At 36.7% G+C, this 16314-nt stretch overlaps 1 protein-coding gene across 1 annotated transcript; it reads right to left on the bottom strand.

Annotated features, from left to right (window-relative positions):
• Positions 1-5416: 5416 nt before the first annotated feature.
• Positions 5417-16300, bottom strand: TRIP13 (thyroid hormone receptor interactor 13; the record flags this gene model as incomplete). The annotated part of the gene is made up of 13 exons (XM_080611128.1): positions 15785-16300; positions 14322-14487; positions 13890-14019; positions 13013-13068; positions 12441-12531; positions 10877-10949; positions 9820-9883; positions 9487-9573; positions 8528-8634; positions 7564-7717; positions 7266-7378; positions 6058-6127; positions 5417-5512 (listed from the first exon to the last, which is right to left on the bottom strand). The coding sequence occupies exons 1-13, from the start codon at positions 15874-15876 to the stop codon at positions 5417-5419; spliced, it is 1299 nt and encodes a 432-aa protein (XP_080467254.1). The 5' UTR covers positions 15877-16300.
• Between the last annotated feature and the right edge of the window lie 14 nt (positions 16301-16314).

Genomic DNA, 16314 nt, shown 5'->3' with positions numbered 1-16314 from the left:
TACTAGCATTGTACTCAAGTTTGAACATTCCACTGGAAACACTATTTCCCCTACAAACTCATATAGAGATGGTAAAAAGTTGGAAATATCTTCCCAGAGAGTTTATCTTGGCAGCAGCACAGAGGAGACGCTATATGGCAGCCTGACTAGTGTAAGACAACGCATGGTAATGACAATCTGTGCTAGAAATTCTGTAAAGAAATCGTACCACCAGGCATCCTAATCCCTGTCTTTCTGTGGAAGCAGACAAAAGCAGCACAGACCACTCTGATGCCCTGAATGACTTAGCAGGCAAATGAAATATAAGCAAAAATAGACAAGTCTATTCTTTAAACACACTCTTGGAGGACAGATGAATTTAAAATCATAAGAAAGAAAATTGGGTCAACTAAAAGACAAGCAACTTGTCCAGAAATGCATTCAGAGGATGTCAGGGCAAAGATACAAGTAGCGGATTTCTTTACATGGCACAGAATATATGATAAAAACAAAAGGAAGGATTATGATTTACATGAAATTTTTATTAATAAAATGAGAGAATTATTCCAAAGTATATGTTTGTACTTCTTAATTGACAGAACACCACAGCTTTATATGCAATGCGTTTATTTACTCAAGTCTAGCCTGAAGACTTCACTGGACCCTCAATCATTGTTCTAACAAAGGCTCATTATGCATGAAATACAGCTTCATCTAGCTTGAAGTTGAGCAAAAAAAAGCTTTTGTAATTAACTTCTTAAATGATATTAATTATCCTTCATTTAAACTCTGAGCTGATCCTTAGCGATATCAATGTACCATCATTAAAATTTGTAGACAAAGCTATTTTATTTCAGACCCAGTAGTTTTGGCATACATCCCCAGAGGTCTGATGTAAAACGCATCAACATCCTCATTCTTTGTCAAATTACCTGAGACTTAGCAGGCCACATCAACTTTTCCACACTTACAAATACATATACAACATACAAATAAATTAAATCAACACAAATCCTCTTCTGACTTCTAGAAACTTACTTTAAAATCATCATATTGTTCTCAGTGCCTGGCCTTGGCTTTCCTACCCTGGGTTCTCAACCCTTTCTAAACTAAAACTATAACACTGCATTGACAATGAGCCATGAAAGTAGGATCATTTGAAATTAATTGTGCATTTCCACAGGTTATAGACTCATACAATCATACAATGGTTAGGGTTGGAAGGGACCTTAAAAATCATCTGGTTACAACACCCCTGCCATGGGCAGGGACACCTTCCACTAGACCAGGTTGCTCAAAACCCTGTCCAACCTGGCCTTGAACACTGCCAGGGATGAGGCAGCCACAACTTCTCTGAGCAACCAGTTCCAGGGCCTCACCACCCTCATAATGATTTTTTTCCCTAATATCTAATACAAATCTACCCTCTTTCAGCTTAAAATCATTCCCCCTTGTCCTATCACTACCTACCCTTGTCAAAAGCCTCTCTCCAGCTTTACTGCTGTCCCCTTTAGGCACTGGCAGCTGCTCTAAGGTATCTCCTGAGCCTTCTCCTTTCTAGGTTGAACAAGCACAGCTCTCTCAGCCTGTCTTTATTGAAGTGCTCCTGCCCTCAGAGCATCTTCGTGACCCTCTTCTGAACACGCTCCAACTGTTCCATGTCCTTCTTATGTTGGGGGCCCCAGAGCTGGATGCAGGACTGCAAGGGGGTGTCTCAGGAGAGTGGAGGGGGAGAATCCCCCCCCTCGACCTGCTGGTCACGCTGCTGGTGATGCAGCCCAGGATACGGTGGCTTCTGGGCTGCCAGTGCACATTGCCCGATCATGGTAAGCTTCTTGTCAATGAACTCCCCTTGCCTTCAATTACTTCTCAGGGCTGCTCTCAATCCAGTCTCCACTGAGGCTGTGTTTGTGCTTGGAATTGCCCCAGCCCAGGTGCAGGACCTTGCATCTGAGGTCCAGTTTCAGATAGTTGTTTAACCTTTAAGATTAATTTTAAGAAAATCATTGTCTTTGCATATTTTCCAGTGAATAAATCGGGTAATAAAAGTCCTCCCTCTTCAAACTCCTCTCCCTCAGTTTTGAAAATCATGTCATAGGATCTGGATCAGAAATGAACACTTTCAGCTGCTTTGAAAAATGTTAGTCACAGAAATATCTTAAAATAAGCAGTGCTCAGCTTGGCAAAGGGTCTATGTTTTCTTTTTGCAAGGAATAAAAACTTGATTCATTTTACTATTTCAGGATTACTTAGCTGTTATAAAATTCTACATTCCACTCACTATGCTGAGAAAGTCTTTGCTTTCACCAGGCTCAGACTTTCATCATCTATGCTTATAGTGACCTAGATCCCACCCAGCAGATGAAATGGTTAAACTACAGTACAAAACAACTTCTGCCATAGCTTGGGAAGTTCACTTTTTGTCCTTTGGATCAAATTCTGCTACTGTTTATTTTTTATTTGGCAAAACATTTTATGTCTCAGAACCTCTCTTTCAGCAAGCCTAAGCAAAGGAATTCTATGGCATTACATTATAATACAGCTAATACTATATTTTGAAGAGGGATTTTCACTGCATTTTCACTGCATCAAGGTATCTTGTTCATTAGGGCTTTTGAGACTTTCAGTCAGCATTCCCATTCCCACATGACTTGCTAAAACTTCAGGATTCATGCTTGCCATCTAGCGGCTTTGAACAGAATTAGAAACTATCAGTTAAAGGGCTTTTTGTGCTAAAAGACAGCTGTTTCAATTTATGGTTAAGTTTGAAAATAAAAAAATTGCTCTGGAATTGTACGTGGGAAAGACGTTTATTCCCTCCATATAACCATTAACTGAACAAGAGCAGAAAAGAGAGGATTAATTAACGGCCACTGAATCTCCTCTGAAGAGAACAGCCATGGTTATTGCATTTGAACATGAACACTTGCATTGACTGCGAGAGGTTACTATGAGGACTCTTCATATCCAGTGTGTCCTTCCATACAGCAGTCCTGGAAATTCATAAGGCAACCCAAGCAGAGCACAAGCATTCTTTGTCTGCCTTCAGTAAAATAAAATTGTTACCTCTTTGCAAAAAAAAAAAAAAAAACCAAACCAACAAACAAACAAACAAACCCAAACAAAACAAAACAGCAAAAAGCTAACATTTCATGGGAGCTCATATGACCGTCTTTTTCTGTTCTGCAGAAAATGTGCATACTTCAGAGTAGATGGTCATTAAAAGCAAGATAGAAACAGTTCAGTCTAGAACCTGCCAAGCATCCTCTCCCAGGCCTAATTCCTAGGTTATAGAAAGGCTCCACACAACGAGAAAACAGAAATAAGCTTTCCTCATTGTATGAGTTTTCTTTGTGGAATTGCCACCTAAAATAAATCACTTATCAGAATTACTTAACTAGGATCTTGATAAAATATTTTACTATTGCCAGCCATTGAACAAATCCATGTATTAACAAAATCACAAATATTAAAAACAGTGTCTAAATTCTGCCAAATTCTCAGAATACTAGTGTGTCCTAGTTTTAGTAAGAAATACTTAGAGTATCTATGAAATGCTAAGAAAAAGGCAAACTACATGGCTGGGGAAAATTATGTCATCTCAGATCAAGGAATGAAGAGGGCAGGTGTAAACAGGAAGAACTGGTCTTCACAGTTTTTTATAGCCTTGATATAATCAATGGGTCTACAGAAAGACCAAACAAGCAGTGCTAGTAAAGTCTGCTTTCGAAGCAGAGGAAATTTATCTACCCTCAATGAAACACACACAAAACCTGGCAATATGTGCAGCCTCTACAGTTCTTAAAGAACTTCAAATCCAGACAAGAAAATAATTTCATGCTTGTGCATTACCATGGAAGTACTCCAATATCTATTATATGGATTAAGACAGGCACATAATAATGTGCACCTGTAATGAGCGCTTATTTTAAGTCTTTAGATGTCTTTATTTTAAAAGCCACAAATCCACTATGGCTGTATAAAATTTTGCCTCTCAGTAGACTTTCTACATCTGGCTTTTATGGAAGTTCCTTATATGTGCCAGTATTTACAAAACAGTGATTGTGGGAAAAACAGAGAACACATCTGCAAATTACTGAATTTGGTACAATCTTCTCCCACTGGCCACCTTCATTTATTGAGGGGGAGGGGGAATGGGTTGGGGTGATGGATAGTGAAAAATATTTTTTTTTTTAATTAATATAATGAACAGACACTTAGGCAGGCTTAACAAAGAGGCTCTCTTTACATAGATGCCATAACAAAAATGTACTAGCACTTGACAAGTTCTGTGCAATTTTTTAAAGCACAGTTTCTAGTGTTCATCAATAAAAGTAGGTCATGACAAAATCATCTCATGAATGTATAGTATAACACTGATTTAAAAGATACAAATAAGGAATTAAGAAAATGGACTATCATAAAATATTTCCAATACCACTAGCTAGCATGTATTAACTGGATATCATTATCTTAAATTCACTATTTTATCTTCATTTAAGAAAAAATAACCTTCTAATCTGTAAACCCTCCTAACATTTCATTCTTTTATCTGACTGCAGGTAAAATACTTGCAAATACAAAAGAAAAAGAAGAGTCGGCAGTTTTGTAACCAATGTTACGTAGGGTATGTATTTTACCATGCAGAAGTTGACTCTGCTCCTTTTAGGAACTGGATGCATGCATTTCCTGGCTTTTGCACTGCAAAATATTTTTCTCCATAGACTATTTGTTACTTCTATGTCATGTTTATAAAATAAAACCAGATTTCATGCATTTTAAATAAACTTTCTTACACGTTGTACTCTTCAGCAGGAAAACATGGTCCACTGGTCACGTTGGTCCATTTCACAAAGAAGTGGTATTACAAAATACAATTAAGTGATCTCTTGATTCAAAACTTCTGAATCTAATGAAATTTTAAAAGTAACAGTTGATAATAAATTTCAAGATAGAGAGTTGCCACTATAAAGGGTCTGGGCCATCACCAAGAACTTCAAATGCTTCCCAGTTTCATGCTTGTGATTTCAGAAGCAATAACAAAGAGTTATGGCAGAAGTATCAGATCTAAAACCTGAACATTTATTGCTGTCAAAAGTATAAAAAAACCCAGAAATATAAAAACTGATGCATGGATAGAAAGTTAATGATTAAGAAACAAGGAACAGAAGTCTGCCCAATTCTAATAACTGCAAAAGATGAAAACTGACTTTTAGCAAGAATTTTGTTTTACATCTCCTTACTGGCATTTGAAATAAAGCTTTTGAAAAATATGCTGTAAAATTTCTTAATTGTTTATTAATGAAAGTTTTGAAAAATGAGAGCAGAAGAGCAGACATTCCAGGGTTTTTAGGGTGTTTACAAACAGATGCATAGCAGTCACACAGATTGTATTTTTCAGTGTTAACAATACAGACAACTATAAAACAGGAGAGTATCACACACAGTCTGCAAGTTTGCTTCTTTCTTCAAATTGTTTGTCTACTGCAAGTGAAAGAGCCTGAAGAAATGTTGTCATTGTAACACTGGGGGACTGAAAATAAGAGAACATCTTGTTAGACACACTACTGCAATAGGCATACATAGTATTTTACACACAAATCAGTTTTTAAGAGAAATATTTGACTTCCATGTAACAAAATCTTCAAAATGCTACAAAACATAAAACTCTAGGTTTATTTTAAACCAGCTAACACAGCAAAGTCAAAGTCAAGCTATGCAAAGTCAATTGCTATTACTGTGGATTTGCTTAAAAACAGGTTTTAATAAATTAATATAATTTATAAAGTGGCAGAGGGTTTTGTTCCAGCAAGACATTATCAGAGAAACAATATCAATGTTCTGTCTCAACATTTAATTAAAAGAGAATGACCTGTCCAACAGCAATCCCACACGTCTTCTTCAACTTCATTTTAGATTAAGGGAAGCACAAAATTCTTTCAGTCCACAAAGCTGCAGCAACAGTGCAATTTAGCTTAAAAGGGGGGTGTAGGCCAAATCTTTTACTTCATACAGTGTCCAAATGTCTTCCCACTTGTTCAAAACCAAACTAAAATATAATTAACATAAGAAACTTACTTGAATATAAAGTGCATGTGCCAGGAAAGGAAGTTTTCTCAGGACCCGGCCACTAAGACCTTCACTTCTTCTATAGTAAAACAGAAACAAGTACTGCTTAAATGCTAAATATCCACTCTTAAAAGAATTGTGTTCTGTGTTTCTCACAGAAGTTGCTCTAAAATACTCAAATCAAAATTCAGCAGGTCACTTTCATCCTATGGGAGGCTATACAGTACAGAAAAGCAAGCAAGGGTACAGAAATAACAGTCACATTTGCCTGCCGATGCTTATATCATGCCCTTCACGTCACTGTGCCATATTTCATTAATTTGGGGAAATGTCTACACTGAAATGGTATGTAGACATACCCTGGAAGGACTTTAAAATTTTGTTTTGAAGGCTGCACCTCCCAGCTACCGATTATCTCCTTCTTCCCACCAGTTACACACTGCTCCCTTTACCTCACCTATGTAATATATGTTTCCGTCTCCTCCAAATACCTCTCTATGTAGAACCCAAACTCCTATGCCTGAGAAAACTTTATTGCATTTACTCTGCTCCTTACTGGTTAAGATTGCATAGAGCAGAAGGAAAACAAACTTTCCTGACTTTATGAATGTTATTTTATTTTGTACCACAGAAACCAGCACCTTGGAAAAATATATTGCTTGATATTGCAAGTATAATTATTATTGTTTCAAGAATTGTTATGCTGAAGTGAAAGACTATTTTGCTCTACTAGCATACTCAGCAAATCACAACACTGTCCATTTGCTCTTCACTCCTTTTCGCCTTTGCTTCTGTCCACTTACATCTCAATGCTAAAAACCGACTTAGTAGATTGCAGCAAAGCATTCTAAGACACTTTCTTAGCAAGAAATAAGGCCAATGCTATTTATGCTAAACTGCATTACAATTCACCATATCCACTGAAACCCAAGGCATCTTACTAATCCAGCCAGCAATTTGTCAAGAGGACTTCAAAGGGCACATCAGAAACCAGAGGAATACTAAGCCAAGCTAGATCTGAGACTAAGAAATGTTGGAAAATCCTGATTACTTCTAATTTTTGTCCCCTCACAGGTTTTGCGGTAAGTTTACCAGAAAAAAATGGAGATGTGTGGAGATGTTTCAGAACTCTAGCCATATTCAAGTACTTTAATACATCATTCTGCAAATCATATTATATATTACAAAAAAGAAAAAGTAGAATTTCAGAATCTTACCTTGAGATTTCTTTTAGTACAAGGCTTAACCTTGACACGTTATTTTCTACAAAGCCTATCATCTCTAGCTCTCTGAGTGTCAGGAGCTGCTGTCGAGGATATATTATTTGACACTAGAAAGAAGAATTATACACTGCTGTATGAAAAAACTTAAATACATTCAAAATTAACTTGTACAGTAAGAGTGGAAATAAAGAGAAGGAATTAATTTTGTGCATTTTTGTTATTTAGGAAATATGATTAAAATGTCAAATGTATTAAAATAGGACATTTCAGAGTCTTGCTTTCAAAATATTACCTTCATCAGTTCTTCCAAGCAAGAAAGATATATTCTAAATATTGCTGCAGTGGATGGAGGTCCAATGTATTGCTTTATGTCAGCCCTGTCTACAAAGGCCATGTCAATTTTCTCCGTAATATTTGAAGTAGTCAGGATAACTACATTGGGATACCTTCAAGATAGAAGCAGACTTTCAGGTCACATGTACAACAATTATCTCCTTCTCAGCCACTACTTACTACACTACTTCTGAAGCTCTTGGCCAGTGATCACCAATCTATTCTTTCAACTATTTCTCAAGTGCGCAGAGTTTCTCAAGTGTACATAATTTTCTTTAACCCTATCTTGGAAGTGTTATACATTAACTATCTAGAACCTACTGGCATAGTTTCTGACCCATCTCCTTGCTCAAAGAAATACTGAAAGAATATTCTTAACAATAGCTATTTTTAGATGAAGCCTGTGAACTTCTATGTGTGATGAAGCCACTTACCTTTCATTAGCAACAAGATGGGGTCAAATATGTGGCACCTTTCTTTCTATGAACAGAGCCAAGCAAAAAGGGGAGGAAAGTGGTAGGAATAAAACTGAAGATGGTAGTCTGCACTAAATCCAGCACTCAAAGCAGACCAAGCATCATTAATGATTGCTTCTAAGCCACGTGTTGTGCAAGTCTGCTTTAAATTGACATCCAGAAGCTCTAAATAATGAATGAATCCTCCAATGGTCTTATTCTTCTCTCCAAGGAGATATCATGGCTATCTGGCCTGTATCTCTCCCTAGCTTTAAAGGAAGCATACCATCTGATTTGATTGCTCAGTCAGTTACACGCAAAATATTCTGTTGGGTTATTCCTATTTCTTTTCACAGTTAGCATGATTAACAAAGAATAGTTCATTAACCAATTTGGTTTAGTATTCTAAATAGGAATTAAGATTTAGCAGGAATCAAATACCTTTTCCTGTTGCAATAATGAGTTTACCTTTTAATCTGATCTAATTGTGTCAGCACAGCATTCACCACACGAATAGCATCTGAAGGCTCTGTGCCTGCCTTGAAAGCACTACGTGCTGCCGTGAGGCTTTCCACCTACAAAAAAACCAAACCAACCAACAGAGAACCAAAAAAATATAAAAATTAAAAAAAAAAAAAAAAAAAAAATTTTGCCCAAATTACCCCCCCACCTTCCCCATCCCAAACCCCAAAAACAAAACACAAAGGATTGCACATTTGGACTGCTGGCAGCAAGCAAATAATCCAATGTACCTTCAGATCCTTATATCTGGTATCTAAAACTTCACCTTCCAAATTTTTGTTAAGTAGGAATTTACAAGGAAAGAGAAAGGAATGTCAAGGAAGTAAAGTATAGTGAGTGAAATTCCTGACTGGAGAATGGAAGCTGTTTATCATATTAATTATATTTTGCAGGCAAAGGGCGAACAAGACACACAGAATAAGGAAGACACTGAATTTAGAATTAGCTTCCCCGTAGGAACTCCAATATAACAAAGCTAATAAGGTACATATTTACTAAGGTGCTTACATATGCAAGCCAGAAGAAAACTACAATGAACTGAACCATGATAATGCTTTTTAGAGCTTTACGATATGTGTAAGAGCACAGTTAATACAAACCTAGGCTACTCAGAAGTTGAAAACGATACCCATAAACATACAGCAGCAAAGGAAGTTCCACCAAGAAAGTTTTAGATTCATTTTCAGGTGGAATTTGCCTGCTAAATCGTAATTTTTTTTCCTCACAAATCGCTGAAGTCTGCATCAGTCAAATTTAAAATTCACTTGATTGCACAAAGTTATGTAACTTACAAAAAATCATAAGTATGCTTTTATTAATCTTTAAAAGTGATCATTCTTAGAGGTTCCTCCCATCTATTTGCTTTCTGCTAAATTTTACGTACATCAATGCTATTAGAATCATACCTCATCAATCAGTACAAATACAAGAGCATCTTTGTCATCAATTAACTCTTGAATCTTCTGGAACATCTTGGTTACAAGCTTGCCACTCTAGAAAGAAACCATATGCATATGTTTAACTATTTCCTTATCACACAACTTTTCAAGCCTTACCGTATTTAAAAATTGAATTACCTGGGTTTTTAAAGTAACTTTCCAATATAGCTTCTATTTAAGTGTTCTCAAATACATTAATTCTTCTGAGTAATCTTTGGTATGCATACTTATTTTATTAAACAGGCTCAACAGAAACAGTGTAATTTCTAAGTCTACTTAATTAGCTGCATCAATACATACCTCAGAAAACCATTTAGAGAAAAGGCTATGGCTGTTTATCTCAATTAGCTGTCCATATCTATATCTAAAGTATGAAAGGAAAAAGAAGTATCAACTCTACTGTACATAAAAGTCAGTGATATCATTAACTTCCATATATCTCACTCTCCCCGTTTCAATCCTGGAATTCTGTGAGTTAGTCCCTAAACTACTTACCTTTCAAAACATAATACCTGTTTCAAGTTTGTAATTTCCAGAAACGTGTCTCACTAGAATTTTTTTTATATTAAATTACTATCAGGATTCCTTCATTAGAACAGGTGCTATTTAAATATAGTTCAAGTAACAGTTACCATGCTAATGGTCTCATTCTTCTGTTCATTTAAGGCCTTCTTCAGAATAGCAAGAACACGTATAAAAGCAAGATGCCCACTTAGCTCTGCATGGATAACCTTAGAACAAAATACCTCAGCCAGACATTATGTCAACCATGTTTATCACAAATTCAGCTTGGCCTACAGTCAGATCCACTCCAATATTTACATATTATATTACACCTAGCATTTTATGTAGCTTTTAAAAAATATATGTATATAATTTTGTTAAGCTGCTATGAAGTTTAAGGTTAACCTATTACTCGTCTGATATACAGACTGACCTCTGCAGACTGTGGCATTCAGACAACCCAAGTTCAAAATAAACTGGTCACAGAAATGACTACCTATTAAAACCAGGCTTTCTTGAACATGAAAATACAAATAGCAGGCTCAATAGTCTGTGATTCTTTGCCCTTTAATATTAATTGATGTACAAGATGAGCACAAACAAATTACTATATCACCACTGGAACTTTTTTTCACATACCTGGGCATAAACAGACATCTTAAAATATATTAAGATATACTAACCAGTCTCTATCAGAATCAATTTTATTTATAGTTCACCTGGCTAGCAAAGAACTATGAACATTAGCATATGGCACCACTTACTTAATAGCAAGTATTAAATATCTTTGGGCTACTGCAAAAGAACAACTAACAATAGTAAACTAAGTGAATAAAATTCCAAAAATTATCACCTGTATGACAGCCGAATTGTCAGCTTCTGAGCCAATGCTTTACAAAGAGAGGTTTTCCCAGTTCCAGGAGGGCCTGGTTTGAAATCAAATCCATAAATTACACAGAATCTGCATTAGATTGTTAATTACATGTAACATCATTATAACTACTTTATTTCACTATAGCAGTAATTGTAGAATAAAACCACAATGATTGTGAACACCAGCGCAGTTTTAGAAGATGGCTTACTCAGCTGCAGTCCTAGAGCTGACCTTTGAATTTATATAATTTTCAATTATTAGTATACTTAGTGTAATAGGTTGTATGCAGGCACCATAAAGTTAAAATACAAAACAGCCACAGAAGTCAGAAGTATCACCCTAGCATGGCTTATGATTAACAGTAATCTCAAAAATCAGTGCTATGCTCATATCTTCCTGAAACATACTTTTCTAACATGCAAACCAGAAACACATCATGCCTAGTTTGACCTTGCCTAGAAATGTCTACACTGGGGCAACACAGAGAATCTTAGGAAGTATGCTGTCGGACAAACCTTTCTGGTCTGTTTTGACACACTATTGAAGACCCACACAGACCATCTCCAAATAGACAAGTACAAGCATAGCTAAACATAGAACGAATGCATGGAAGATGATGTGTGGGTGCTAAACAAACTGATAACATCAACCAGAAGACAGTACTTTCATTCAAAACCAATACTGTCATTTTAGCATAAATATATTTTGCACTAGTTGAGGATTTCCCAGCATTAACTTCTCTGCGATTGCAATAATGAACTCATTACAAAAATTAAATAAATCCTAAATATATTAATAGTCTGAAAGAAGTAATTTTCAAAAAAAAAAAAATATCCTGCAGCTTCTAAACTGATAGTTATAACTTTAATATAATCAATATTCATAACAAACATTTTCACTATGACCTTTTTATTCAAAAAATTGTCAAGACTTGCTATTGATTAATCAACAGCAAGCTGCATTTTGCAAGAAAACTGGTCCACTTGATGTTAATCTCATTTATGGTATAACCTACACAGTAAAATAGGACTGACTGAAGATTATGGCTTCACTGAAACAGTAATAACTAAATTTGCGAGTACTGCCTTCATATTTGGCAATAGAACACAGTGTTAATAATGTAAGACTGATTTCCCAGTTTCCTCAAAAGTTTTCATAAAGCCATAACTAACAGATTTTTAATACTGCAATAGAACCGTAAGAAATATATGGCTCCTAATGCTCTCAGTAGCTGCATTACCTTTTGCACGTCATAAAAAAACCCAGCATCACTTAAAAATAAAAATTAAGAAAAAATAAAAATCAAAACCAACTACTGTAACTGCATTGTAAATTCTAGAATTTAAATTCCTGCAAAACATAGTACATGTGAACACTGATTTGATTCTGACATTAAATTTCATCTAAATCTGTGTAAGAGAGAACACTTCTCTGCTGCTTTTGCATCATCTAAATTCACTATACAGAAGTGCAATACAAGTTTTACCAGAAAGAAAGTATAAACAGATGGCAAATTAATCTACTTAAGACAGACAATTTTTACCGTGCAGCAAAACAACTCTGTTCCATGATATCAGGTTGCTGTCAACATTTTTGTCAGAAAATAGTAGTGTTGTCGTCACATAATCAAGTAACTACAGAGGAGAAAGAGACACACACAAATTAGAGACATATTAAAAAATACAATTACAATTAGAAGCAATCTGCTAACTACATCTACTATATACTCAAAGACCAAAAAAAAATAGGCTTATGTCATTTAGTCATAAGTAAATTTTCTTTCACAAATACTGAAAACTAATTTCCTTCCTGCTCTCAGAAAAAAAAAGCATAGCATGTACTGAACCCAGTTTCACTGGGAAACTGAGATTTTTGCAAAGCTGACTTCACAGTAGTACATATTGATATGTTTTAGATATGATGTTCAATCTCAAAACATCAGCTCTGACTTTTAAGTGTTTTTCAAATAAGTATGTAACTATCAAAAATTACATAAAGTTTTTTTGAGCTGGTGATTTCCAAATAACTTCTTCACGGGATGCAGCAAACTTCAGACAGGCTACATTTCAACTCTTCTCCTCAAGCAATTTTAATCGTTATTCATTTTCAACTTACATGTGATTTTACTTCAGTTTCATAGATGAGACTTTCCCAAAGGCCATGGAATTCGGCTGCAAAAGCAATACATTATATACCTGATTAAGATAAATCAACCTGGGAACTTGTAATCTATCACTGCAGCACAAAACAGTTTTTAAATTATTCTTAACTAAAAGTAAGTATTAAGAACAAATATATGAGAACAGTTAAAATATTTGGGTAAAAAATGAGTAATTTTTTCTCCAAATGCAAACACTACTTTCTAGCAGACAAATTCAGGAGTTTCACAACTTCTGTTTCCTCAAATAATTGTGAGGGAAAATTAATCTTTTTCATTTCTTAACACGAAAGGAAAAATATTATTCTTTCTACCCACAATAGGGGATGGACCTACATTTCCCCAAGATACAGAGATATGAAAAGTTGGGGTGGGAGGAGGGTTCTAAGCCCAATTTTATCATTCTTTTTTTTTTCTTTTTTTTGACATCAACATGTAGAGGACAAAAAAAAAAGGAAAAAAAAAGTTGTGATTTGGGTATCAATCATTTCTTGCTGCTGGTTTCTAACTTTCAGGGAAGAATAAATAAAGACTAAACAATTATAAACCACAATAGCATAGGAATAATGTCAAAGTATCAGATTGAATACTTCCAGAATGGATAGTTAGGCATATTTTTACAACATGCAGAAGAGCAAGAAATGTCTCAGAACAGCTCTCTTTGAGCTTAAGCTCAGATTTGTACTTCCTCTCCCAGTTGCAGAATACAACCTCCCCAACCACAAGACAGTAATAGACAGGCTATGCTCTATTGGAGAACAAAGCCTTCTAGCCTTTCCAAGATTTTTTTTCATTGTAAGTGCTCTATACCTTCCAGAAATACCATATAGGTACCTGCTGGTAGCACCCAGTGATTAGCCGCAATGATATCCTCGTTCTCTTCTTCCAGATTTTCAGAGCTTGGTCCTTCTTCATTCAGATGAAAAATATGAAGAGAAAGACTGCCTTTGCTCAAATCAATAGGCTAGAATAGACATAGAAAGAATTTTAATACATGGTATTTATCATTCAAACCTAATGATAACATGAAAAAGTTACAGCTTTGGTCCATCCAGCTTTGAAGCCTACTACTTCTATTTCAGATCTTAGTTAGAGGTGTAAATCCAAAAACTTAGCCACCTTTTCCCGGTTATACCAGTTTGGCTATTAAAGATACTACAGCATCCTAGAAACCTTGTTTTGCTTATGCCCTTTAGCTATCAGTAGTCTACCTACAATCAGTTCACAGGCGTATGAACAGAGCTGTATGTTCTTGACTGTGAATACCTGTCTGTCTTTCAGTTTCAGATCCGTATCCACAATTGACACAGACTGCACATTGTTGTTAAGGAAACCATCATCAAATTCTGTCCACTTGTAATCACCAAACACAATGTTATGTCTGTTCAACAGCTTCAACACACTCATCCGGATATCTTCTTTCTTGGCCGCACTAACAAGAAAGAGCATTATTTATGGCATTGACATTTATAAGGAAGTATGAAGTAACATAAAAGTGATTTATTTCATAAATGGAAAAAAGCTTCCATCTCAAAAAAAAAGGAAACAGGATCCATACAACCTCTCCCCCCAACCCCCAAAACAAACCACCCTGACTGTTTCAAATAGGAAAAGCAGAAAAACTCATAGCCAAACCACTCGATTGAACTTTATACACTACTTGGAAGCTCTATTATGCTTTCAAGTCTAAGGACAGCTGGTATTTCAGGATCGGGACATGCTATATGGAGAATTCCAGCAGAAGAGGCAAAAACTACAGAAAAAAGGAGCACCATTTTAAGATTTCAGAAAGGCTTTAACTTAATTTTGCAATTTTGGTGATACATTCCCCGCGTGGATTCACAGATCCTTGTCTTTTAATTCTGACAAAATGAGAGCAGTGGATATTTTACACCTTGACTTTAGCAACATATTCAATACACTCTCCTAAAGTATCCAGATAGCCAAACTGGTAAGCTAAGGATTGGATAACGAGACAACGTGACTGAACTGTCCAGCTCAAAAGGCTGTGATTACAAGTACAAAGACTAAGCAGACCTGCCAGCACGTCAGTTGGGAAAGGTGGGGCGGTGCTAATAAAAATGGGACCCATAGTTTTTAGATCTTCATTTACACCATGGACAACGGGAATGAAAGCAACTGCAGCAAGTTTATGGATAACATCAAAGCAGGGAAAACTCTGAGTATACTAGACAGCAGGGCTACCTATCAGAGGGCAGAGGTTGAAGATATGGTTTGACAACAATCTATTAAAGCTCAACAAAAGTAAACATGAAACCCTGTTCCTCCATCTACTACTCAGTAAACAGTACAGACCAGAGTCCAACTAGATAAAAAGCAGCTTTGCAGAAAAAGGACCAAGGGGTACTTGGGGAACAAGTTGGCAATGAGTCATGTGCTCCTACAATAAGAGGCAACCTTATTTTAGGCTGAGCACAAATGTTAGGACAAGAGATTCTTTCTACTAGCCACTTGTGAGACCACATCTGAAATGCGTGGTTTTAGACTCTGCTGTATAAGCACAAGTCCAGAATATGACTTGATTAGGAGACTAGATCACATGACACACAAGCAGAATCCGAGAAATGGGTTTGTTCAATCTTAGGAAGAGACACCTGTGTGGAAACTTATGGGAGAGTATAGAGAAGGCAGAGCAGAGTGCTGTGCACAGCACAGGGTCAAAATGCAACAGGACACAAGCTCCAACAATTGAAGTTCCGACTGGAAACCTGTTTGATTTCTGAAGAACTTCCACATGTATTTGAATGTTGTCACACACATTTGGGAGCGCTTGCTTCAATTCCCCAACAACTTCATCCATTTTTTCAGTCCTGGGGGAAAGCAATACCAAAGAGCACGCTTTCAGCAACCGTTATATGACAACGGCACCATCAGTCCTTCCCGGCACGGGAAACGCCGAGCCCCGTCTCCATGCACGCCGCCCAGCGGGGCAACCGACATTTCCCTTCCTCCCTCCGGAAACCGCGACGCCAGGCAGCGGGGACTAGCGGCCCGCTCCTTCCCTCACGGACCTTCACGGTGGGGACAGAAAATCACCTCACGCCAGACACGGCCTCAAGAACGGCACGCTGCAACTGGAAAAATCAGGCCCGACCGGGGAGCGGAGGGACCGGGCAGCTCCTCTGTTCCCTCAGCACTCTGTCTGCAGAGAGGACTGCGCCTCCTCCGTGCAGAGAGCGGAAAAAAGCCCGTAAAGATCGAAGAGAACCTGAGCCGAAAGCACACCACTACCACCCTT

The sequence above is a fragment of the Psittacula echo genome, assembly GCF_963264785.1.
Source record: "Psittacula echo genome assembly, chromosome: 2".
NCBI classification, from domain to species: Eukaryota; Metazoa; Chordata; class Aves; order Psittaciformes; family Psittacidae; genus Psittacula; species Psittacula echo.
The sequence above is the reverse complement of the archived record's forward strand: the minus strand, read 5'-3'. Positions and strand labels throughout refer to the sequence as shown.